Source organism: Gymnoscopelus braueri (genome assembly GCF_963280865.1).
Source record: "Gymnoscopelus braueri genome assembly, chromosome: 3".
Lineage (NCBI taxonomy): Eukaryota > Metazoa > Chordata > Actinopteri > Myctophiformes > Myctophidae > Gymnoscopelus > Gymnoscopelus braueri.
In genome coordinates, this window is record NC_137612.1 from 33,378,776 (window position 1) to 33,406,150 (window position 27,375).

Genomic DNA, 27,375 nt, shown 5'->3' on the forward strand with positions numbered 1-27,375 from the left:
CCTTGATAAATGGGTGCCCCCCCACAGTTTGGCGTGGCCCCCCCACCAGCACCACCGCACCACATCACTGGCTTAGCCTTTGCAGGGTCAGCCAACCGTCTCACGTATATCGTGCAAGATGTATAGATTTCTTTCAGACTTAATTAGACCAGGAAAGGTTGACTAGGAAAGAAATCCCGTCCACTGCAGAGAGAAGGTAGGTGGTAGTTCATTTAGCAGAGAGCTAACATGCTGCGTATCCGTTTTGATCAAAATGAATGGATAAAAGAAATAAAAGGATTATAATCTCCTTGTTATAATATCTTGATGTTTAATATCTAAAATAATGAGCATGCATTTTATAAATCGTTTATGACAACCAAATAGTTGTGTAACTATTACGCAAGTGAAAATGTGTACGTTATTTTGGGGAGTTTTGTTGGAACAAAACTCTTAAGATACTCATACTTCGGCTTTAGAAAATGTGTAAGGTATATCATTGTTGCCAGTTATAATATATAGAGGAATCCCACTGTATTTCTTGTAAAGGCTTTCTATATATGGGCAGGAACTGTGATCCACTGCTGGCTACTTTTGCAATTCTGTGCTTTTGCATTGGATTTCCGCGTTTAGTCGTGCTGCATATTTTCCATTGTGCCGAGTCCTGTTCCTTAAATATCACATTGTTCACACCTGCCTCTACTTTAGTTATGTTTATGCATACTTCAAGCCTGAAGTATGCTTTTTTGTATTAGTGGTGTCTTGGTGGTGGTGTACAGTGGCAAATAGTCGATCTACAAGCTATTTTAGGTGCAGGACACAGCCCGCAACAAAGCGTAAATCCGGCTAAAAGTATGTTCCGCAAGTTTGTTTCATTCAAGTAGGCTTTTGTCTCTCTACCCTTTCAGTTTGCTATTTTGCCAGATGCTATTAAACTGAGAGGCGGGCAAATTCATCACTTTCAATGGCGTAGTGTCTCATCTCAAATGAAAAATGAACTGAAAATGAAATGCACAAGTCTCACGGCAAATTTGTAATCACAGAGGAGATATGTCAGTGTTTGGGGGCAGGGAACTTTAAATGGGAATAGCTCAGGGAGGAAAAAGATCCACAGACAGATGGAATATCAAGAAGGAGAAAAAAAAGTTAGTGGAAATCCTTCCAGTTGAACCTTCCGTTCGCTCCATTCTTGTCCTGCAGATCCTGTTCAACTTTTCCTTCACTATGTTGAATTAGGATAATTAACTCTCCTGACACACTATGCAAAGTAATCAAATATCTCTGTGCTACGGCGGTATATGGGAATTACTTTGAAAGTCTGATTCGGTGTGGCCCCTCGACCTCTCTTTCCACACACACCGTCTATGTCTCTCTCTTTTGCTCTTCCCCATATCTCACTTTCTCCCTCTCCCTCTCTCCCTCTCGTTCTCTTCTTATCCGTCTATCCATACATGTCTCGGGGCTGGCATCTGTCCATGATTTTAATGAGATGGGCCACAGGGATGATGAACTTATCTAAATCACTCAGAGGAATATATAGGAAAAAGTCCTTCTCTGCTGGACTGACACGGCCAGGAAGAGACTGACAGTAATCAGTGAAGAAATAAAAAAGTAAATGGGAGGGTGGAAAGATGGTAATCTATTCATCGTAGTACGAGCTCACAGAAACCACACATGGGAGTAATAGAACAGAACACACGCATGCATGTGCGCATGCACTCACACATACACACACACACACACACGTGCGCGAGCACACAATATGTGGGTACTGTTAGACACCAGTGAAAATGTCAGAGCAGATAAAAGAACAAAGATGTCTTTATCCCTGTGTGGTAATAAGTCTATAGTTAGATTTGAGTGCGGGCGCACACACACATTTAAAGAATGAAACCTCCAGGGCATATTAGGAGGGTCGATGTGTGGTGTGATTATGAAGAACTGTGTGTGTGTGTGTGTGTGTGTGTGTGTGTGTGTGTGTGTTAGTGGTGGAAAAAGTACTCGAATGTTTTACTTAAGTAAAAGTATCAATACTGCAAGTAATCTGTTACAAGTAAAAGTCCGGAATTCAAAATGTACTAGTAAAAGTAAAAACAATATTTGCCTCTGAGATGTAGTGGAGTAGAAGTAAAAGTATAGACAATTGGAAATACTCCAGTAAAGTAAAAGTACCTCAAAATTGTACTTAAGTACAGTACTTGAGTAAATGTACTTTACACCACTGGTGTGTGTGTGTATATGTTACTGTCCTCCAACATGCACATAAACTTTTAATTTATATTGTTTTCATCGTGTGCGTGTTTTTTTGCGTCGGCGGAATGACATTCTGGGCCTAACAGAGCATACAGAGTCAACAGCGTGCTTCTGAGGTCACAGGCTGGCCAATGAAATGGCATTCCAGCCGCTCCCACGGTAACAAAGAGCGGGGGGGGGGGGCTCTGGGGGGGTGCTTGGCCATAGAGCATTGTTGGTCTCTTGGCTAGGCAACGCCACATTGCGTTCAGTTCGCCACACCAAGGCGCCCAGCTAGTGACTGGCTGCTAACTGTGTTCCCCTGCTGTCTGTCTGTCTGTCTGTACCCCCGGACACCGAATAAGGCAGGGGAGAAAGCCTCTAATGGAGAGCAATGGTGTAAAGCAACTAAGTACATTTACTCAAGTACTGTACTTAAGTACAATTTTGAGGTACTTTTACTTTGCTAAAGTATATCCAATTTTCAGTACTTTTACTTCCACTACATCTCAGAGGCAAATGTTGTAATTTTACTCCACTACAATTATTTGAAAACTTGAGTTACTAGTTACTTTTAAGTAACTAGTAACTCAGTTTGTAGATTTTCATTATTATTACAAAACATACATTAACCACTTCAGCCCTATATATATTTCTTCCATTTAAAAATAGCAGATCTACAAGCTCAGAATGCGTTGCGATGCGATGCATTGTGAGCTTGTAGATCTGTTTAAAAAAGAAAACATTTTATACATTTGAAAACTCGTGAAATGGGACATTCTGCATAATGAGTACTTTTACTTGTGTACTTTAAGTATATTTTGATACGAATACTTTTGTACTTTTACTCAAGTAAATTTTGAATTCCGGACTTTTACTACCTTGCAGTATTGATACTTTTACTTAAGTAAAATAATGTAGTACTTTTTACACCACTGCAAGCCTGACTTATACTTTGTTGTGAGCTTGTAGATTGTCTGTTTCCTTATTAGGAGCAGTAGGCTATAGCAGCGTATTGGCTTATTTGACACTAGCACAGTGGCGGTGGGTATTCAGTGAATGCAGTTTAACACATGAGCATGTATCCAAGGCAAGGGATCTTATAGTTTACAACACTGCGCTGTGATTTGGGTTATTTGGAGCAGTGCTGGGAACTCCAGAAGAAAAGCTTCAGAAAAACCGGGTTAAGTGAATGTGTGTCAAGAACTGAATTGGTTGGAAATGTATGTTGAGGATTTGAGAGTTTCAATGTAAAGACTTTAAACGAGAAAAGCTTAGCGGTGGATTTTGCAGCGGCAGAAGCAAAGAAACCGCTCAGACCGCGTGTGAGCACGCACGTACACAGACACGCACGCGCACACAGTAGGAGAGGAGTAGCTCCACAGGCTGCCAGATAAGCTAAAGTAATAACAGTGCCATCTCAGCTAATTTTAGCTCAGTAGTCTGTATAGAATGTTGCCATGGCACTCATGGCAACATTTCTGGTTCAACTGAGCTTAGCTGTATTTCTTTTTTTCGTCTCCGTCTGTTGTCTGTCTGTCTGTCTGTCTGTCTGTCTGTCTGTCTGTCTGTCTGTCTGTCTGTCTGTCTCTCTGTCTTTCTACTCATACTTGCTTCCACTCATCCGTGTCCTTTCCTCTTCTTCCTCCTCTCTTTTCTGAAAGCCCCATCCTGTTCCTTTTCATATCCTCCTTCCCTCTGATCCCTCTCCACTCACCTCCTCTCCTCTCTGAAAGCAACAGGACTGTCTCCTTTGGTTTTTGTTAAAAAGAGGGTTAAAATGTCACGGCCTCAAGTCTTAATGGCTTAAATTAACGTGAATTAATCGCACTAAATGAACGCTCCTGATGTGTACGGACCTTAACTCTTCTCTCAGATCAGTCTGTGCTGCCTGGACACACTATAAACTGCAAACACATGCATACACACACACAGACATGCAAGCATGCATGCATGCATGCATGGAAGAGGCTATATTTACTTTGCTTGATGTAAACCTCAAGACAGCTGAGAATAGAAAGCAATTTCCCTCACGAGCTCTCTCTCTCTCCCTCTCTTGTGTTCTATCCCTCTCGTCACGTTCAGCACTGAGGAAGCGGTAAGATCTGAGCCAGTGGTTCTCAAACTTTTTCATGTCAAGGACCCCCAAAATGATATGTATTTGGCCACAGACCCCCATCTCAAAACCTTTTGTTGCAGGGACCCCTGGCTTTAAAGATACATATATATTCAAAGATTTGTGCAAATTTTCACGATTTTTCACAAGCTCATAGCGCCTTACTCTGCTATGAGCTTGTATATCTGCTATTTTTGAATAGCCAAAGTATAAAATAATGGATAAAGTGGTTAAAATGATTGTCACGCTATATTAACTTACAGTATGTAGCTGGGGACCCCACCAAGGACCCCTGGGGGTCCCCGGACCCCACTTTGAGAACCACTGATCTAAGCTGTGGAAGTGGTTGGAACATACGGTGTGTCATTATAATCGCGTACAAATAATATGCCTCTGTAGCCCCTTGTTGCATGAGATTTCCTCTCTCCTGCTACGTACAGTACCACCCAGAAGAAAGGAATTACAGTCATTTCAAGAATCCACTGCAGCATTAATACAAGGCAGATGCAAGGTGCAGGCTAGAAAACTTTGCCAGGAAGAATGCCGCCAAAATCCATGTCTATAGATTGCTGAAGTTTGTAGGACTTTCCTCATCTCAAAGTCTATGGATTTTTTTTTAAACGTTTTTTTGTTGTTGTTAAATGCCTGAAATATATTAAGGTCTTAACCCATTAAAACCGTGTTATTTTGGCCTGGGCCGCTGGCGTAGCGGTCCAGGCACCTAGGCTCAGTGTAGCCTGACAGCGCGTCGCGGTTTTCGAGTCCCCATCCCGACGGCCTTTGCTGCATGTCACTCCCCATCTCTTTCCCCATTTCCTGTCAGCCTACTGTCCTATCAATAAAGGCATAAAAGACCTTTTTTTTTACGTGTCATTCTATTAAAAAATAGCAAATACACAAGCTTGTACATCTGCTATTTTTTAACATTTTTTTTAAATCGTGAAAGTGATTTTTTTCATCACAAATCTTCTCTTCTGGAGGGGTCCCTGGCACAAAACATTTTCAGATGGGGGGGTCCGCGGCCAAATATATATACATTCGGGGGCCCTTGGCACGAAAAAGTTTGAGAACCACTGATTTAGAAGGCAACATTTTGAAGGATCGGCCTCAGGGATTTCCACGTTTTGTTCTAGCACATAGAATACATCAGTGAATACCCCACTTGTGAATTTTGAAGCTCTTAAAACAGGCGGCTGCTAACAAGTGGCCTCAATTGACACAACAGAGGATGTTGGGGACATTTCACGTTACACAAGCTTTGGTGGTGGCGACGTTGAGTTATGGTAAAGGTAATCTTGCTGAACAAAACGAGTAGGTATCATAAACATGTATTTGCCACAGACATTAGTTTTGGGCAATAGTAGGCCATAGGCTTTTTAGTCAAACATTCCGGCAAGATGCTAACTTCTAGCCTGGTAAATCAACCCTGGTTGTGGAAATCGCATTTCACAAGGTCTGCTGAAATCAAATGAAATGCGATTTCCGTGACCGGTGGTGGTTTACCAGGCTAGCTAACTTCCTCCTTCCACCTACAAACATGTCACCAGCTCTATTCTTATGTTTTGACCACATCACTTTCCAATGGCCTGGGACGGGTCCCCCTGTCCAACAGCTAGAGGTTGGCTCCAGTGATGGAAAGTAACTAAGTACATCTACTTAAGTACTGTACTTAAGTACAATTTTGAGGTATTTGTACTTGAGTATTTCCAATTTCCAATACTTTTACTTCTACTCCACTACATCTCAGAGGCAAATATTGTACCTTTACTCCACTACAATTATTTGAAAATTTTAGTTACTTTTCAGATATAAATGATGATATTATGAAACACACATTAACCACTTTAGCCCTATTGTATACATAGGCTATTTGAAAATAGACTATCTACAAGCTCACAACGCGTCGCATCGCGACGCGTTGTGAGCTTGTAGATCTGCTATTTAAAAAAATTGTAGTACTTTTACTTTTGGTACTTTAAGTACATCTTGATGCTAATACTTTTGTACTTTTACTCAAGTAAATTTTGAAATCCGGACTTTTACTTGTAACAGAGTACTTCTACATTGCAGTATTGGGTACTTTTACTTAAGTAAAACATTTCAGTACTTTTTCCACCACTGGTTGGCTCTCTTACAGTGCACACATCAATGCTTTGGCCCATGATCAAATGGACAGAAGCTCATTCTCATTAAACATTAACGCAGGTACAGTAGGTTGACAGTTACGTCAAAGCTGGAGCCCTGGCAAGGGATAGTTTTAAACCACTCCTGGACACACGTGTTCTCTGGCCTCGCATTCTCTTTGATAGATTGAGTGATTGAATACTTTATTAACAGTTTGCAAAGACAAGCACAGGGAAGTACAGTTCAATACAAGGTCTGTTAAGAGGATTTTAAACATAAGAAAGCACTATGACTTTCTATTGGGGTCCTTTTATTTGTACTCAATTCATTGAAACATTCAATGACAGACAAATATACACTAATATGCAAAACATCATATAATCTGGTAAATCAAAAATAGAAACATGTACAGTAAACATCATATAAACAGGTAGAATTGGTGGTTTCCTTTGCAAACAGAATTTTTTTTAAGCACATATTCTTGAACTGTTTTCCAGGAGAATATATAGCCGGACATGTTCACAAAAAACATTTGGACAATGTGAAGGTTGGAATGTGTGGTACGACAGTGTAGCCCAGACAACTGCCCTGGTGGACTATGCATGGGAGAGAGACTAAAGCAGCGTGTGGGACACCATGGAGAGAGAGAGAGAGACGGAGAAAGGAGGGGTTGGGAAGAAAGGCATGTGCAATGCGATTTGGGGGAATCACTTTCACTTCCCTCAAATTGTATCTGCAGCTTGTGCAATACTGGTAGAACATTCCTTCTTTGTGATTTCTTTACAACTCAAATATTAATATTTTAGAAGTCCAACATTTAAGAAAATCCATTTGCTGATTTGAATGTAGAGAGTGAACTGACACAAACGGATCCGGTGGTGGAAAGTAACTAAGTACATGTATTCAAGTACTGTACTTAAGTACAATTGTGAGGTACTTTTGCTTTACTTGAGTGTTTCCAATTTTCAATACTTTTACTTCTACTCAACTACATCTCAGAGGCAAATATTGTTCTTACTAGTTACTTCAGATTTTTATCATTAATCCAAAACCCCTGTTCTATACTCCAGCTATTTTCAAATGTATTGCTATTTGAAATTGATGAAACATTTTTTTACTAAGTTTCTACTTTTGTAACTTTAAGAACATTTAGCTGCTCATGCTTTTGTGCGTTTACTCAAGTAAAATTTGGATACAGGACTTTTTACTTGTAACAGAGTATTACTCAAGTAAAAAATCTGAGTACTTCTTCCACCACTGAACAGCCCACGGTGGAGAGAAAGTGAGGGAGCATTCGCAGATTCATGGAGAAAGAACCAGAAAAAAAAGTTGTGGGAGAGAGAGAGAGAGAGAGAAGAGGAAGAATAAGAGATGACGCAGAGGTATAATTAACATTATGCTGACTCTGTGGAAATACTTCTTTAAATGATATTTCTATTGAGTGCATTGAGCTGACGCCATTATCCAAAGTGAATTATAATGAGGGAGGCGTTAAGTGTGCTGTGAGAGGGAGATGGAACACGTGGCGGTCGGTGGACATCCACTGGTTGCCAGGATAAAACTATAAGTGCTTCTGGTTACAGGGGGGGGGGCATTGCATCAATAACTACTTGGTAATATTGCTGATTGTTAACAGTAGATAGGACAGAACGGATGGGTGATATACCATTATCAGCCATGGTCAAATAGAATGTCATATCATCGCATTGTGAGCTTGTAGATCGGCTATTTTCAAATGGTCCCGAACTGTATATAGGGCTGAAGTGGTTAATGTATGTTTTGTAATAATAATCTAAATCTACAGTAACTAGTAACTAAAGTTTTCAAAGAATTGTAGTGGAGTAAAAGTACATTATTTTCCCCTGAGATGTAGTGGAGTAGAAGTAAAAATACCTCAAAATTGTACTTAAGTACAGTACTTGAGTAAATGTACTTACTTTACACCACTGCAGGGGGGGCATTGCGTCAATAACTACTTGGTAATATTGCTGATTGTTAACAGCAGAAAGGACAGAGCGGATGGGTGATATACCAGCCATGGTAAAATAGAATGTCATATTATCCTATATTTACATATTTGTTGTCATTTACGGTAGCAACTGCAGTTTGACAAGTACTGTCTTTGTTAGTGCATCTTTCCATTGCTTTTCCCTTTGGAATGTGAACTTGTAAACTGCTGGGAACACCCTCTACCCGGAATAAAAGCAACCAACCAACCCAGTTGGCTGTCAGTAACTAAGTACATTTACTGGAGCACTGTACTTCTTTGTATATTTTTGGAGTATTAGTTTTTTTGTTTTTGTTTTCTGCAAGCTCATGACTTTCACTCAGCTAGATTTAAAATTGAAATATTGCACTTTTGACTCCACTACATTTTAAATAGAAATATTGCACTTTTGACTCCACTACATTTCTAGGAAGGGACTCTTGGGACCGAAACGTACAAAATATATTATGAATTAACCCCCAAAAGGGTTCCATGATGTTTTCACTATTTTTTTACATTTCTGACACTTCGTAAGTTGTACTTTTGAATACTTGACTATTTACTTGAGTATATACTTTGTCCACCACTGGAGCTAGTGAGAGGGAGATCATGGATCTGAGTTCAAAGTGAACGTCGGACTGCCTCCGGCTGGCTTGTAGGGGCAGTGGTGGAAGAAGTACTCAGATATTTTACTCTGTTACAACTAAAAGGCCTGTGTTCAAAATGTTACTTCATCAGAATATACTTAAAGTACCAAAAGTAAAAGTACAAACTTTTTGGAAATAGCCTAGGTATAAAATAGGGCTAAAGTGGTTAATGCATGTTTTATAATAATATAATAATTTATATCTGCAAAGTAACTAAAGTTTTCAAATAATTGTATTGGAGTAAAAAGTACAATATTTGCCTCTGAGATGCAGTGGAGCAGAAGTAAAAGTATTGGTCTGATTTGGGCTTGGTGGAAGCCCCCCTTACGTGTTCCTGTCCTGCACTATGTCTCCTCTGGTCGTCCTGCAGGCTGCTAGGCCTCGTGTAACTACAGCAAGAGGAGCACTATGTCTCCTCTGGCCGTCCTGCAGCCTACAGGCCTCTTGTAACTACAGCAAAGAGGAGCACTTCACACTCCCAGTGAAACCAGAGCACAGCGCACAGCCTTTAGCCTCATACCTCCTTGTGTCCTCTGGGCTATTTTTACCACAGTGCTGGTCTCACCAAAACCAATACCGCAGGCTACTGGAGCTCTGACTGTGCATGTGTGTGTGTGTCTGTGTGAATTGCTATACTTGTGAGGGCCAAATGTCCACACAAGTATAGTATTACAATATTTACGCGCGTGCGTGTGTGAGTGATTGTGTATCTATGTGATTGAGTGAGCAAGTGCCGGTGTACTATGTGGGCGTCTGGGATTCAGTGAGTGTGCATGTTGTGTTTGCATGTGTGTGAGGAGGCCATCTATGCAGGAATGACTGCAGGCTGTGAACTAACCAAAGGGATGTTGTTTCATGGCCGATAGGCTCTATGCACACAGCAGCCATATTGGAAAGAAATTGGGCCACTTCTTACTTCCTTCACAGGTGATGCTGATTAAGGTTGTGTTCCATTCTGGTCAAACAGAGTCCGCGTGCTGATATTGTGTATGTTGGCTCACTGGAAACACTCAGTGGGTCTCAAAGTGTGGTCCAGGGACCCTCATGGTTCCTTAAGGGGGTCCCAAATGGCTCACATACGGGTGTGTAACTCTGAGAGTTTACAAATGGAACCAAATGGACCCTTACGGGTCCATTTGGTTCCATTTTGTACACTCTCAGAGTTACGGGGGTCTTTGAAAATTAAAATGTTTGAGAACCACTGTGCTACACTAAATGGAACAGAGCCATTAGAATCATTGGTAACACCTGTGAAGTAAGGAAGAGGCCAAATTTCTCTCCAAAATGGCTGCTGTACATAGAGCCTATAGTCCCAACATGTAGAACAAAGAATGGGAAAAACTATTCCTTGTATTTGCAAGAATCATGAAAATGAACTGTGTGTATGGCATTTGTAGGCCGAACATTTGGTGAAAATGGGCAGAAATTCTGCAATTTTCTGCAAAGAGATTTGTGTAAAAGGAAAAGAGGGGGCAGGCAAGTACAGACCCCTGGCGGACCCCGGTCAACAAAGTATAAAGGGTTTAAGTTCAAATTGTTGCTTACATTTGTCATAATAACCTTCTTGCTTAGACTGTTTAGTGTGTACAAAAATAAAGTTTATGAGGAAAGTAGAACATGTTGTTTAACACAGTGAAATAAGAATGTGACTCTAGGGGTCTCATATCAAGAGATGTCTGGATTGAGGAGCTTTCTGTGCTGTTTTGAACTGTTAGTAAGAACTGTTAGTACGTTGCCCCGGAGCGCCCATCTCTCAGATCATAAACTGCTACAGCATGCTACTCATCTCCCAAAATGTCCCAGAGGCACCGTGTTCACATCTCAAATCCCTTTCTTCCCCCCCCCACCACCCCACCCTTCTCTTCTACCTCTTCAACTCATCCCTTCCTCCGTGTCTCTCCTCTCTCTCTCTCTCTCTCCCATCTCTTATGGCGCTCCTCCTCCAGTGAAGTACATCAAGGAGATGTCGGCCTTCTTTAAAAACTCGGGCTCCCCCGGGGCGGTCCCCCCATGGGACTCGCCCCCCTCCACGCCTCAGAGGGGCGCCGACGCCGTCCTCGCCGAGGCGAAGGAGCCCCGCAGCGTACCGCTCAAAATGTGCCAGGTGTTGCGGAAACAGTGCCCCCCAGACACGGAAAACAGGTATTGCGCCACCAGCCGCACCAAAGTTTATTGCTTTCGTTTTTGAACTCCAGTTAATTTTTTTTGTAACATTAAAATATTCTGTTCAACTTATATTAATTCAAGTCAGTTCAACTTAGGTTGAAGAATGTTTAACCCGTTCAATCCGGAAACGCATCTGTGTCATTTTAGATTTGAGCTGTAACCATTATTTTATACTTTGGTGATTCAAAAATAGCAGATATACAAGCTGTAGCTGTTTTTTTTTTATCGTGAAATTATATGCAAATCTTTTTAATAAATGCAAATATATTTTTTAAAGCCAACATTTGTAACTCAAATCTTTGCTTCTGGGGGTCCCTGGAACAAAATATTTTGAGATGGGGGTCCGCGGCCAAATACATATCATTTTGGGGGTCCTTGACATGAAAAAGTTTGAGAACCACTGATATAGAAACATATGTTTTTCAGAAAACTGTTAGGATTTAGAAGACATTTGTAGATGCGTTCCTGGATTGAATGGGTTAAGGAACTTTTTCTTATCCTTTTCTCCCCCCCCCCCTCCCCTCCTCTCCTCTCCTCTCCTCTCCTCTCCTCTCCTCTCCTCTCCTCTCCTCTCCTCTCCCCCCCTCCCCTCCTCCTCCCCTCCTCTGCCTAAACCAGGTATTTTGAGGTGATCGCATCCAACAGAAAGAGCTCTGTGTTCCTACGGGCCAAAGACCCAGCGATGGCCCAGTCTTGGTACACTGCCATCCTGGCTGGCATTGCCAACCTGCTCCCCAAGGTGAAGGAAGAGCTGAAGGCCCTGCAGCCTGGCATGGAGGTCAAACACCTGGGCTGGATTACAGAACAGGTATGTGCACAGAGAGAGAGAGAGAGAGAGTGCAAGAGAAAGACAAGGGAAAGAGAGAGAGGGGCCCAGGGGCGGATTTGGACATTCTCCCAGAAGACTTGTAGACCCACGCACGAATGCACGGCCATGCACACACACACACACACACACACACACACACACACACACACACACACACACACACACACACACACACACACACACACACACACACACACACACACACACACACACACACACACACACACACACACACACACACACACACACACACACACACACACCACACCCACAGACTCAAGTGCATGATGCAGGGAAACAAGGACTCTGGTTTCTGGTTGTTAGAGTACTTGACAAAGAGACACTGTTAGGTGTTTTAACAGAGTAGTAGCTCTGAGGACCCCCTAGGGTCCTTTGTCTAGACTCATGTAGCCAAGCTATCAGAGACCTGAACCTGATGATACATCTGGGGAACTAAATAAATACATATTTTTTATCAAATGATTGATTTGGAATGTATATATTTTTTATGTTACCCTTGAAAACATCACATCATCATCATCATCATCATCATCATCATCATCAAATCACTGTCCCGATGTGAAGTCTGGCCTAAAGTCTTTGCATTAGTTCTGCAATGCAATTATCTTTTAATTTCCAAATAGTTTCCAGACAGTTTTAGCCCCTAAGCTGACTGTAGATATCAGATGTCACCAGACATCTACGTGATGATGAGTATGAGCAGGCGGAGAGCTCTGATTGTCTGGCTATACGCGAGACAAAAGTTTTGCCTGGAGGGAGTAAAGGGTGGGCTACTTTATACCCACATGCTTTCTCACTGTGTGTGTGTGTGTGTGTGTGTGTGTGTGTGTGTGTGTGTGTGTGTGTGTGTGTGTGTGTGTGTGTGTGTGTGTGTGTGTGTGTGTGTGTGTGTGTGTGTGTGTGTGTGTGTGTGTGTGTGTGTGTGTGTGTGTGTGTGTGTGTGTGTGTGTGTGTGTGTGTGTGTGTGCGTGCGCGCGCACCAGGTCACCCAGGGACCAGAGAAGCCAGTGTTGGCGGTGTTGACTGACAAAGAACTACTACTGTACCCTTCCCTGCCTACCGACAAAGACGGTCTCAGTAACCCCAAGAGTCACCCGCTTATCACTACCAGGTAAACACACACACACGCATTACACCTAACATTACATGAACCTAGCACATCTGTCAGGAGCAGCAGTTTATTGTCATAAAGCCCTTCCCATGGTGTGTTTTGGCCCAGTCATAGAGCAGATGCTCACTGTTTCCATAGCTGGACTGTTGGACATTTTGCTTCATAACGTCATGTTCATCTGGTAACGATAAGCTGATCCAGAATGCATGAGTCATCCATTTCCCACCCTGTGTTTCCAACACTCTCTCTCTCTGTCTCTCTCTGTCTCTCTCTCCCCCCTCCCTCCCTTCTCCCTCCCTTCTCCCTCCCTAAAGGCTGGTTCATTCTGGCCCGGGGAAGAGCTCTCCCCTCCTGGACTCGGAGCTGTCGTTTGGCCTGCGCTCGGGCACCAAGCAAGGCGTGGAGACCCACGTGTTCCGGGTGGACTCTGCCAAGGACCTGTCCACCTGGACCCACCTACTGGTGGAGGGCTGTCACAATGCTGCTGAACTCATCCAGGAGGTCACTACAGGTACACAGAAAAAGTATAGGTTTTGGTGTTACCCCACCCACAACTGAAAAAAAATAAAAATAATAATGAACTAGAAAAAGTGCTCCTCGGAGCACAAGTCTCCGCCAGCAGACCCGTGCTATTTTAATCAAACGGCTTTGCCGTAGGGATATCTGAATTTGATCTTTGACTTGTTGTGCTTCCACCATGTACTGAGCTGCCAGGAGATAGTCTATGTCTTTAGCAAAACGGCCATCACAATGCAAAAGGCGTTGGTTAAAATATTTTCTGTGTGTGATGTTTTTTGCTCTTTCTGTTTTTAAACCACCGCGGCCATAAGGGTACTTTGATGGGTTTGCCAACTCTTCAAACTTGTCGTCTTGGTAGAATGCGCGTGGTTTTTGGTGTTCTGCAGGGGCGACTGAATATGTAGTGTCTGCATCTAAAAATGTTCTTCTTGAAGCAATGTGTCATATGGGATTGACTGGTTTGTTCAAATGCTTGTCTGTCTTCTTCATCTTCATTGTCTTGAACAGTTTCAGCAGTTGATTGGTGTGTTTGATCTATGTCAGTTTTCTCTAGTGCTACATAATGTATTTGATCAAGGTGGCCAATTGTTACAGTATTAAGACTTCGGCCTTGTTGTGGGATCAATTCAACTCTGTAGTCCTCTTCTGTGTTACTGTTGTAGATGAGTATGCTTTCTTAGCTTTGGCCTTCTGCGCCTTTGCTTCTTCATCAGGTTTCAGACGATGATTTGCTGCTTCTTCAGTTTGCGTAATGGGAGTTAGTTTCATTGTGTGATCTCAGCTGTGATCTCTGTTTGTACTGGAAAGTACTGTTCCTGTCTAAGCTATTTATATATTTATATTACATATATTACATATATTATATTACATGTGATGTCACGTGAAACTTGACCAATGTTAGGTGTTCTCAGAGGGACACACACACGCACGGACGGGTGATTTGTACTGGAAGGTACTGTTCCAATCAAGACTGATTGATCCCGTCTTACCTCACTTCAAAAACATAATAGCTTTTTGAAGTGACACACCTATTTATAGGATTTTATTTCGTCATGCGTCTCGCTAGCCAATCAAAAGCATTGGTGACAACATATTGTCACGTGTCACGTGAAGTTTGACCAATGTTAGCTTGGCTCGGGGGGGGGGGGGGACACAGCGGGACAGAACGAAAACATACTCTCCACCTCCGGCGGAGACAATAATCGAATTATGTGGATGTTTAGAATCCACATGGGAGCGGTGTGTTTCCAATGTCGATCTTATCTGGCTAGTCTGTGATGTCAGCCAATCTATGACATCATATGGTCTAGTATTGAAAATTATGGAATAAGCAACTGTAAGAATTAAGATGAACCCATTCAATCCGGAAACGCGTCTCTGTCATTTTAGATTTCTTTGGCTATTAAAAAATAGCAGATATACAAGCTCATTGTGCGGCACCAAGAAACTGCTATGAGCTTGTAGATCTGCTATTTTTTTTTTATCTTGAAAACGTGTACAAATCTTTTAATATATTTTTTTTAGTGAACATTTGTAACTCAAATCTTAGCTTTTTGGGGTCCCTGGAACTAAATATTTCACGATTTTTCAAAAATAACAGATCTGATATTTTTGAATTGCCAAAGACATCTAAAGTGACACAGATGCATTCCCGAGTTGAATGGGTTAAGATTAAGAAAATAAATTAATAAATAATCTTGTGAGGCTCTGGGCACCTGTGACAGCAGCTTGAGACCACAGAGCTGGATCTGGAGACCACGTTAGGTAGCGCAGTGCCCCTCCCTTGCTATCCACAGACTCGGTAGAACGCAACGCTGTACTGAAACACGCTGAATCACACAATGTCACTTTAATTGATTGATTTATAATGATAACATAGGTCCAGCTGAAACGGACAATCCAGTAATGATGGCAGACAGTTTTTACAACTAGACTCGACCAAAAGAGCGATGTAAAAACTGTTTGGAATGTCCCTCATGGTAAAACGTACTTATTGTCACATTTCTCGTGTACCTTCATTTTATTTAAACAAAAAAGTGTAGGCTATAATGGGTCTGACTGAATAGATTGGTTTGATTATAATTTCCCGTTTCATGTGAGGGTAAAGATTGTTCCATCACAGCACGTCGTTATGAGTGATGCATGTCCGTTCTCTGGACAAGTCCAGGCTTGTATTTATACCATCATATTGCATAAGCTTATTGAAATGAGGCTGGTATAGAATAAGATATAAGCATGAATCATTCATATGATCTCGCAAGAGAGCGCGTTTCTCAGCACCAAGTACATCCAGCGCATAGAGAGAGAGAGAAAGAAAGAGAGGTATCTTTAAATTAAGTTTTACTGCATGCAATATGTCAAATATTGCAATATTCAAATATTTGAAATTTGATACATTTAATTGGTTGAAATAGAGATTAGTGCCAGATGGAGCCCCCCCCCCACACACACACAGGTTTTATTTATATATTTAAATGTATTCTCTGAAAAAGCTTTCAAAGAGCATAATGAATGAATATTGGCTATGCAGCTGGCTATGAGATTTGTGCTCATTCATTGGGGGGGGGGGGTGACTCATAATGTGAGTCAATAAAATACGAGTGAATATATTATGCTATTGATTGACTGATTGAATACTTTATATTTAAAGGTGCAGTGCAACAAGTTCAAAACACACTAAATGGATGACACAAAAAGCCAGAGGCTTGTTTCTATTGTGGTCCATTAAATGATATCAATGGTCAGTTCATAACAAGGTTTCTTGTGAGGAAATGGATTGTGGTTTCTTTACACTGTTTCTCTGAAAGTCAAATTAATGATGGAAATGTGTAGCCCCTCCCTAAAATAATACTCATAATGGTTTATACCAGGGGTCTGCAACGTTTCTTCAGGCCTGAAGAGATGAGAGAGATGAAGCAGGGACCCCAACTACACGCTGTGTAAAAATTGTGTTTAAACCTTTTCATAGATAGCTTCATAGACTTCATGACAGACATGATCAGTGTTGAGTAAATTTATGTTTTTGTTCTGTTTGTTTACATTATGTTTTCTATTAATAAGTTGGATTCATGTTAATGTGAATTATCAGACATTTAACCACTTACACCCTCGATACTTTGTAAACTTGACCCTTGGCTCTGTACTCACAGAGCTCACACGTTGTGAGCTTGTAGATCTGCTATTTTCGGCGAATATTTCCCCCAGAATAAGGATGCAAGTGGTTAATGTAAAAATGTAAACATTTTAGATTTGGTGGCACCCCTGTAGTAACTCTGAGGACCCCTTAAGGGTCCCGAACCCCCTGTTTTAAGATCTATGGTTCATACAGTATACAAACATTAACAGTATAGCCTCAGTAGTGTTACATTGCCCTCTGCTGGTAGCATGGTGTGGTGCAACACTGCACTTTCTAAGTGAGAGACCCACAGTAAATATGATTGATGAATATTGTCCGTCTTTATTTGGTTAGTCATAGATAAAGCTCCTATTTTGAGACTAAATACCCTCCTAAAAAGAATGTTATGTTATGTTATTGATAATCCTGAGCTTGGCTTATATTAAAATTCTGTTCCACTTGAGTTCATAACACAACAAGTTCCCCATGAAAAGATTTCTTGTATTTAACCAAAAAACATGTAGGACAAAATTAAAAGAGAACACATAACCAAGCTCAGGGGCCGGACTAATATAAAAATTCAGATCCACATGGGAACGGCATGAAGTCCAACATCAAATGGATGTACTCACTGTAGGGTGATTTATAGATATTATGTTGCGAGTAACGGACAAATGGAGTTGAGACTCATCGATTGAATACTTTATTAACATGATTATTAACAGTACAGGTTGTACAGTTAAAGGTTATGGTAAAAGGATAACACAAAAAGCCCCAGGGAGCTTGTTTCCATTGTGTTCCATTGTACTCAATTAGTCAGTAATACATACAATACATACAACACAATACAATATGATACGAATAAAATTAAATATTGGAATAAAGCTCAGTAGAATCATATGGTATATTTACAGAGAAAGGAGGGGTGGGGTCGGGGGTCTGAGGATTCTACTATCAAGGTGTTCAAGGAGTTGGTGAGTCCTGGGGGAAAGGCCTAGAACAGGGGTCTTCAACAGGGGGTCCGGGATCCCTAGGGGGTCCTCAGAGTTACTACAGGGGGGCCTACAAATCTTTGTGGGATAGGGACTCTTTTTTTTTTACACTAACCACTTGTACCCTTGCATCCCTAATCTTAGGGGAACATAAGTCGAAAATAGCCGATCTACAAGCTCACAACGCCTCGCGCTGCGAGGCGTTGTGAGCTTGTAGATCGGCTATTTTCAGCAAAGAGGTTTGGTGTAGAGGGAAAAGAGCAGACTAAGTACAGAGCCAATGGTCAAGTTGACTTAGTATTGAGGGTTTAAGTGGGTAAATGTCTGAAAACACCATAGAGTTAAAAAATAATAGCGAGGGCACCGGATATCCCCTCCCATCCACTTGCATTGAGTTGCTCACCCAGCGCATGGGCCGAAATCACCCCTTCTTCCGGGTTGGAAACGTATTGGAAAATGTGATGGGCAAGGCCTATTTGGAGCCTCGGGCTTGTTTGTATACAGTGGCCCCACCTGCAATACCTCAAATGGCCAGCATGTCCATTCCGCTTCAATGCAACCACTGGGTTCTGGGGGCTTGGAAAACACACATTCAACATGAATACAATATGTAGTGGGGGGTCCCTGCTTCATCTCTCTCTCAGCTAGGGGGTCCTTGGCCTGAAAAACGTTGAAGACCCCTGCCCTAGAAGTAGTCGTATTAGTTTGTTTTGAGAAGTCTGCCGTTTAGTTTTTTTTGTGGCGTTGAGATGTTGCCTGAACCATGAGATTTGAAGCGCAGTGGAAATGACATTGAACGGCCTCCAGCTAGACTCCTCATTGCACCCTTGTTGATGAAAGAGGAGATCCTGCCCCCAAAATCTTGTTCTTCTTTGGTTGACTTTCACAATCACCCTTGATGCCATGTTTCACCTGTAAAGCTTACTGGCCCACTTGACAATTTTGCTTCAGGGAATTTTTCGTTCTCCACAGACAGAGAGATTACCAAACCATGTCACAAGGGAGAAAAAGACAAGATTGATTCGATGAAAGCCAGATAAAAGAGGGTCATTATGGGTTTGTCGATGTGAAAATGGGACAGTTTTCAAAGGCAGAACAAGCGTTGATGTCCTTTTCTTTACACACTGCCTCGGGGATGGGGTGAGGGGGGGGGGGGGGGGGGGGCAGCAAGGAAGTGGTGTACGTGCAAAAGACAAACTTTTTAAGGAAATGGTAATGCTAGGTTCAACCTTCCATTACCCACCGTGTGGTTGAAACCACACGCCTCTATGGTGCACAACAACAGGTTTCACAGAAATCCAAACCACAATAACACAGGGTGAAACCTAGGTTGGACACAGTTATGCTTTTTTTGTGTACTTCACTCGTGTGCAAAAAGATAGAAACTTAGTTTCGTTCTGTTAAAAAAAGGCATGCAAGTGTACTAACAGATAAACATACCAGTGCTTGTGTGGTGTGTGGGTTTGCTTGTGTGTGCGCGTGTGTGTGCTTTGCATGCAGGCTTTTGCTTTGTTAAATGAGAGTCAATCACAGACACCTTTTTTTTTAATTATCTTTGGTATGTTCAGGTTGTTGTTCGGTCAGTTTTCCAACATTCCTCTACCAAACAATATCTCTACATAGAAGTGCAGGATTGTGCGTCAACGACGATTTGCCACACATCTTTGCACAACTTTGCACAACTCTGAACTTCACTGCACTGCCCTTTAAATACTCAAGTAAAGGCACAGTCCCACTCCCTACTGTGTAAACTGCATCCTGACTCGGAGTGTTTTTGCCGACACCAAGTAGGGCACCATAATATCCAAAACTCATCAGTCCATCGGTCCTTTTACCCATTTAGACTTGAGGTTCCGATTCTACAAATGTCTTCGAAATTTTTCTGTAAACAGTTTTCTGAAAAACGTATGTTGCTACGTATAATATCAGTGGTGCTCAAACTTTTTCATGTCAAGGACCTCTAAAATAATATGTATTTGGCCGCCAAATATTTTGTTCCAGAGACCCCCAGAAGCAAAGATTTCAGTCAAAAATGTTCCCTTAAAAAATATATTCAAATATTTGCACAAATGTTCTAGCAAGCTCGAACTTGTATATCTGCTATTTTTGAATAGCCAAAGTATAACATATGGATTAAGTGGTTACACAGATGCGTTCCCAGTCTTAATGGGATAAGAGTTGTTATAACAACTCCATTTTGGTGGATTGTGTTTTTTGTCTGCCCCGGCAGCTTGCAGTTGGAACGGGAAGGATTGCACCCTGGGCGTGCACATCGATGAGGGCTTCACCCTGTTCACGGAGGAGATGGGAGTCAGAAAGAGCATCCTGCTCCAGCAGCCCTTCGAGCGTCTCCGAATGTCCTCAGACGACGGAGTTCGCATGATGTTCCTGGACTTCGGAAGCCCGGAGGCAGAGATTGTAAGTTGGAGCAGTGACTCTCAACCTTTTTCAATTTCAAGGACAACCAGTTTGATATCGTTATTATGTTTTTTTTTTTGTGCACATTTATTCCGTATTTCGGCATGCTACAACTCAAAAAGCGCTGCATCGCGACGCATTTTCAGATTGTAGATCTGCTATTTTAGCTTTTTTTTAATTACACTGTAGGATGCCGTAATATCCTCTATATGTATATATATATATTCTTTTTTTTCAATTATTTGAACCCAACAGCAGCGATATGCATTAGGCCATAGACCCCCCTTATCTGTTCCATGCATTTTAAAATCGTCCTAATTGAAATGTACAAAATTGCGAGCTTGTTCAGGCAGATACACATTGTTTTCCCCTGGGGGATTGTTAATATATATATGTATTTATGGACCTGCTCCTAAATGTATCGACCTGCTCTTAAATGCTTGTCTTCTATGTGCTGAGCAGGGAGTAATATGTAATATCGCAGAGCCTTGATCGCCAAGATCAAATAATATTCACACTCGTATTTACCGGTACATTTTATAAATAAATGTTTTCAATCTATTTGTGAGTTATCTGACTGAAATACATTTAAAATAATATTCATTTATGATTGTCAATGCATGCTATAACTATTAATATCCTCTGCTTTCAAAATATTGAGTCGTGGGTTTTATGTCTACCGTCTAGTTTACTATAATTAGACATATCAAAATGGAACGCTTTATTATGGCCTTGTTCCAGTATATTGACCTGTTTTAGTTTGTAAAATCTAAACATTATTACATTGCAATTTCAACAGATTCTTTTACAGGCAATTTACTTCAAACAACTCATAGGGAAGGTTTTCAATCTAATCTCTTTCCCTCTTTCTCTCTTTATTTTCTGTGCCTCTCACCTTTCTGTATTCCCTCCCCCCCTCTGCATTCTTCCAGCAACTGGACCTTCACGGCTGCCCCAAGACCATAGTCTTCATCATTCATTCTTTCCTGTCTGCGAAGGTGAAGCGACTAGGCCTGCTTGCATGATAAAGGCCAACTGGTATGAACACCAACAATGGGGAGTATTTAATGACGCACACACAGCTCCGAAGACCCACAAACATGGAAATAGAGAGCTGAGGAGAAGAGGCCGACAAATTGCCTTTTTTATTTTATTTTTTGGGCTCCTAGGGGTCTTCACCTTTTTGGTCAGACACGCCAGAATCAGGGTGATTCCGATGGTTCTGAATGATGGTTCTGATGGACACATTAGTTCGTTTTCGAGGTTTACAAACATCAGAGGTCACATAAATCGATTTTGACATCCGTCAACAACCATGGCAGGTTTTGACACTTTTATGATGACCAACTGTAAAAAAAAAAGAAGAAAAAAAAAGATTATGATAGCTTGCATATACTGTTACAAAGCTCCAACCCCCCCACCAGATATACTTGTTACGTTGCGTTTTGTCTCATGAATCTCGACGTTCGAGAGCATATCCTTGTGTTCTGTCTGTCTTTCCTTTGCCGCAGCGGTTCTCAACCAGGGCCTTGAGGGGGTTCCAGGTGGTCCCCAGCTAAATGATGGAGAGTTGGTAACCAAATGGACCCTTATAGATCTTTAAAGGGTCTTTGAGAGCGTGAAATGAAACCAAATGGACCCTTACGGGTCCATTTGGTTTCATTTCACGCTCTCAAGAGTTAAATTATTGTTAAACATCTGCATAACTTAATTAAAGAATTGTTATTTTGATCAACGTTTGCCTGTTATCTCTCCCATGGTACCAACATCAATACAGCATGGAATCGTGGACAAAATCTTTTTTTCAAAATCAAGTTTTTGGTCTGAGAGGCTAAATCTCATCAAACGGTGATGAATCCGTGGCTCAAATGCAGAATAAATAATGGACCTTGATATGGAAAGGGTTGAAAACCACTGCTTTGCCGTGTTGCAACAAATCTGAACAAAACCGGCTCCTTCATGATGAGTAGTGGTTTGATCGTTGGCCTCATTGGGAAAAATGGAAGACGCCAGCGTGGTGATGATCACTCAATAATCAACAATGAATGTATTGAACGATGTAGATTAAACGGTATTCTCTTCTCTACATTGTTCAATGAGAATGGTGTGAAGAGTACTTCATTTACAAAACGCTAAATGTGTTTTTAAGGGAAAAAGGACTGAAGGGTCATCGTTTCGTTTAAACCTAAATAATCAAATTTTGTCAACGACAAAATCGCCCGTCACCTTTTGTATGAGGGGGGTGTACTTTGTTTTTCAAGGGGTGTCACATTTGGGATTGAAACTACTGTAGTATTACTACTAAACTACTGTAGTATTGCTACTAAACTACTGTAGATACTGTAGTACCTGTTTATATAGAGGATCCTGACCTTTAACCTGCATTTTTGATTTATTTTTCTTAGAAAGGAATCACATCTTATAGCCTTTTTTATACATGCAGTTAGAGCGGATGTCCGAATGCTGATTCAAGGATTTTCTTTTTTTTAAACCGAAGTTAAAATCCTTCTACTCTTTTCTTTTCTTCTCTCTCGCTCTCTCGCTCTCGCTCTCTCTCTCTCTGTCTTTCATCCCTCATCTCTCTTCCTCTCTCTGTGTGTGGACTACTACATGAAAGTTTTTTTTTTCTATTGTGATTTTTAGCTTAACTATTAATTTCAGAGAAATATAGATCAACGATGACACGTTTCCTAACAACTGATTGATATCTAGCCTGAGTTCAAATGGCCTTTATGCTTACTTTGTACTTAGTTGCTTGGCGGTGTGGCGTGCCGAACACAGCAGATCGGCTATTTACGGCGCGCGACACAGGCATGCAACTAAGTACAAACCAGGCTTAACTGTATACATACAGTGTGTGATTTCTCTGCATTGGCTGTTATTGTTGCCTTTTAAGCCCACATGATGCGCATGTTAACCCATTCAAACCGGGAACGCATCTGTGTCATTTTAGATTTCTTTGGCTATTCAAAAAATAGCAGATCTACGAGCTTGTAGAGCTGCGATTTTTTTTTTAATCTTGAAAATGTGTTCAATCTTTGAATATACACTTTTTTAAAGCGAACATCTAGAAATCAAATCTTTGCTTCTGGGGGGTCCCTGGAACAAAATCTTTTACAAATGTTCGCTTTAAAAAATACATATTTAAAGATTTGCACACATTTTCGCGATTTTTTTTTTTAAAGAAATAGTTGATCTACAAGCTCATAGTGCGATATGAGCTTGTATATCTGCTATTTTTTAATAGCCAAAGAAATCTAAAATGACAGAGATGCGTTCCCGAATTTGAATGGGTTAAGAGCTTTCATCATTGTGAGCAACCTATTGACAAGAGATGACATTTCTCAGCTAACACACTGATATTTAGATCACCGGTCCAGCTAAGCTACTTCTATTGCAGATGTTTAAGAAAGGTTACTGCGTTTAAAGTTAACACCTACCTATTTCAGTACAAGATGTTTACTTTTGTATTTCACAATTACAGCACCAGATCGAGCTTAAGGTAAATGTGATGATGGTTCATTGTTTTGAAAGTTTGGCCAATGTTTGGACTGAAAGAAAAATAAGTTGTTTACATCAGAAAATGATTATTTACCCCATAAATATGATTTATACTCATTCTTTTTTTTTTTGCCTAAAGAACATCCGTAACTTGAGGCCTTCTCTCACCCTCTCTTTAAACAGACTATATTAATATATATTTCAAAACTAAAACTTGTTTGCTTTCAAGAAAAAAACAAAACGATGTATTGTATATTCTTATTTAAACAAAGGTGTGCCTTGCAGAGTTGTTTGTATATAAAAGTGTAATAAACTTTGATTGTTAACTTTTATACGTGCTATTGATTCTATCATGAATGTTTAGACCAGCATTTTGATTGTTGCAAAATGTCATCAGTGCCTGACATGAGTATGCTGGATGGAGAGGAAAGGATGAGTTTATCTACTGCTGAAAAAACAACGCTGTCTCTCTCCCCAAAAGGCATATTGTGACTTTAGTGACCAAACGTCAACATGTGCCTTGAAGGGGGGGGCAAATAAGGCACATGTTGACTTTTCGGGACTTCCGCATTACAGCAATGCGGAAGTCCAGTTCTCAGCGTTTTTGACGGTCCGACCAAAAAATCGGTTAAAACGTCGGAGGCGCGCCGTCTCAAGCGGACTTGAGCCGAGCGAGCTTAGGTGAGCGAGTCGCCATGTCGAGCGTTGCAAAGTCCACTTTGAGACGACTCGGCGCCGTCCGAGTTATGTTCCAATAGGCACAGAATCGTAAATCACATATTCCCCAAAAGTCATATTGTGACTTTTTTGCCCCCACTTCATGTCACATGTTAAAATTGTTCCAAAAAGTCAAATAGGCCTTTTGGGAGTGTGAGAACGTTGGAAAAACAGATCTTTTAAGCTAGTTGAATAATTTCTATTTTAGTAGCATATGGAATGAGAGATCGTTTTGTAGCGATGCAGTAGTCTGGTGGTTAGGAACCAGAAGTTCGGCAGCACTCAATTAGCCTGGAATCCAGACTGATTCGCTGCGTTCGGCCGACTGTTTTTTTTCTCACTTTGCTTCTCAGTCTGGCCATAGTCCTATATGACTCGTATTTCCAAACGTCACCAATTACGTAGGCAAGTTAGAAAGTGACGCGAGTTTTACATTGGAAGCCACTGGTCCCCATTTTTTGCCCAGTTTAGTCGTTATTATGGCAATTAATTCCCACAAATTTCTGTGTTGTACCCTACTGGCTCACCTGCCAGTGAGGAACCCCCACCGGGAGGACTTAGTGCGTCCATCCTACTCCTCCCATTCAACATTGCCCGAGCGCCCTAAATATGTAGTCTCTTATAATTCTTCCATAAGGACCATTGACCTCAGGCAGTAATATCCCACTAATAACCACTTTAACCCTGGAATCTCTACTTCTATGACCATGTTCCCATTTGCCACATTTGTCAAAACTTGCAAAAATATCTGCAAGCTCACAACACGCACGTTGTTGTGAGCTTGTAGATCGTCCCATGTTTGAATAGCCGAAGCGTAAAATAGGGCATAACAACATAAGTGGTTAAACAGACATCATCATCTTTGTGTAAATTGCTCGGTGCACTCCCTCCCCCAAGTCCAATTCCCCGGCTTTATAGTGTCATCGTATTTCACAATCTTCCAAACGAGTCGTTTTCCCTGAGCCGCCGCTCCAGACAGCAGAACAAGCCTCCACAGCATCTTTATTTAACGCTACCAGTTGGTGGTCTGACAGTTTATTAAGTCCAGACAGAATTCTCTAGAACGGGGCAGAGAGCAGCGGAGATGATAATAATGAGATGCAGCGTGCCAGCGGGGGGGGGGGCCCTGATGGGGAGTCAGTTAGTCCTGCTGCTGGTTCCCATTGTGAAATAAGCGAGGCAAATAGCAAGCGCTTGTATAACTTCCACTGCCATGAGTCAATGCTATCAGCGAGCCACAGATGCTGCTTGTTGATGTGAAAAAGTGTGTGTGTGTGTTTGTGCACGTTTGCAAATGTGTGGGTACATGCCTTCCTGTGTGTGTGTGCGTGTGTGTGTGCGCGTGCGTGTGCATTGCACTACAAATATGAATATGAGCAATAAGAACGAGCTTGTCTTGTGATGCAGCATATCAGACGGTCAATTCAAAACAAAACAAAACATAGCATCCACATTTGCTCATCTTTTTTTTCCTGTCTGTCTGTTTGTCTCCTCTCTCTCTCTCTCTCCCCAACTCTCTGTATTTCTCTGACTCCGTCTCTCTCTCCCCCAACCCCCCCTCATGGCTCCTCTTGATGAGGGGTTACCGTGGAAACGGCAGGGAGCGTTCACATTGGCTGTGGTCGCTCCTCTCTAGTCTAGTCTGTGATCATCTTGGTGCTCAGATTGACAATCAGCCATTCACATCCAGTGAAGATGTCTCGAGCAAAGAGGACTGAATATGTTTTTGATTCGCCAAAATGGAAGGGCACTTTTACCAGGGATAATCAGGGCTGCAACCAGCCCTAGGGACAAGGTCACTTGGCCTTTTGGTGTTGTCCATTTTTTGAGGGCACAAAGGCCAAATGCCAGGGCAGGAAGGCCATCAAATAAAACAACATTTTAGTCCATTGAAATAATTAATTGAATTTAAGGTTTAAGGATGATTTTTAATGTAATAATTAGACTATCTGCAGTGAAATAAATAAATAAGTAATGGTATTTACAATCTGATCCATGCTCAGCCTGCACCAATCAAAGTCACTGAATTGGTTTAACCCAGGGGAGTTAAGAATTGAGAATCTCAACAAAAGACATTGGTGTCTACATGACCAGAAAGAGACACTGGTGTCTTCATGACAAGAAAGAGACACTGGTGTCTTCATGACAAGAAAGAGACACTGGTGTCTTCATGACAAGAAAGAGACACTGGTGTCTACATGACCAGAAAGAGACACTGGTGTCTACATGACAAGAAAGAGACACTGGTGTCTACATATTGACAGGAGAAAGTGGTACAGGCATGCCATTCTTTGAGGGGCACAAAGCCAAACTGAGGGGCAACGACGGCCATGGCCTTCATGGGCTCCCTGAAATTCCTGTCCTTGCTGCAACTATCCATTATTTTCTTAGCAATCTTTCTTCCTTACCGTTTCTATTAATTGATTTATAGAGAAGCGATATGATTTATATATACTGTATCAATGAATCTATTAACCACATAAGCATTACTTTATACTTTATAATCGATTAAATTGATTAGTTTGATTAACTGTTGGACCCCTAGGGATACTTGCCAGAAACTGTGATGCACGTTAAGGGTAGCCTGGGACCAGACGAATCTGCAAGTGCAAAAAAAAAAGCACTCTCTGTCAGCGCCAGGCTACGTTAAGGAGAGGGGTTATGTAGAGCAGTGGTTCTCAAACTTTTTCATGTCAAGGACCCCCAAATTGACACTTATTAGCCCGCGGACCCCCATTTGAAAAAATATGCCAAGGACCTCCATAAGAAAAGACTTTTACGGCTCTAGCAGGGATTTTCGTCCATTTTAATGTAAAGGACCCCCAGTTTGACATACATTAGGCTACGGACGCATGGCATTGCTATCTCTGGGACCCCAATTTATATTGTAAAATCAATGTT

General features: G+C 41.5%; 2 protein-coding genes across 2 annotated transcripts in view; one reads left to right on the top strand and one right to left on the bottom strand.

Moving 5' to 3' along the window:
- snta1 (syntrophin, alpha 1) overlaps nucleotides 1–21,843 on the top strand; it is a 74,358-nt gene extending 52,515 nt beyond the window's left edge. The window contains exons 3-8 of the mRNA XM_080424200.1: nucleotides 11,032–11,227; nucleotides 11,870–12,059; nucleotides 13,085–13,212; nucleotides 13,527–13,723; nucleotides 20,069–20,256; nucleotides 21,189–21,843. Coding sequence (XP_080280326.1) covers nucleotides 11,032–11,227; nucleotides 11,870–12,059; nucleotides 13,085–13,212; nucleotides 13,527–13,723; nucleotides 20,069–20,256; nucleotides 21,189–21,281 — 992 coding nt within the window. The 3' untranslated portion in view covers nucleotides 21,282–21,843. The remainder of the gene's footprint in view (nucleotides 1–11,031; nucleotides 11,228–11,869; nucleotides 12,060–13,084; nucleotides 13,213–13,526; nucleotides 13,724–20,068; nucleotides 20,257–21,188) is intronic.
- LOC308081897 (TOX high mobility group box family member 2-like) overlaps nucleotides 1–27,375 on the bottom strand; it is a gene marked incomplete at its 3' end in the record, with an annotated part of 399,667 nt that overhangs the window by 171,378 nt on the left and 200,914 nt on the right. The window lies entirely within an intron of this gene.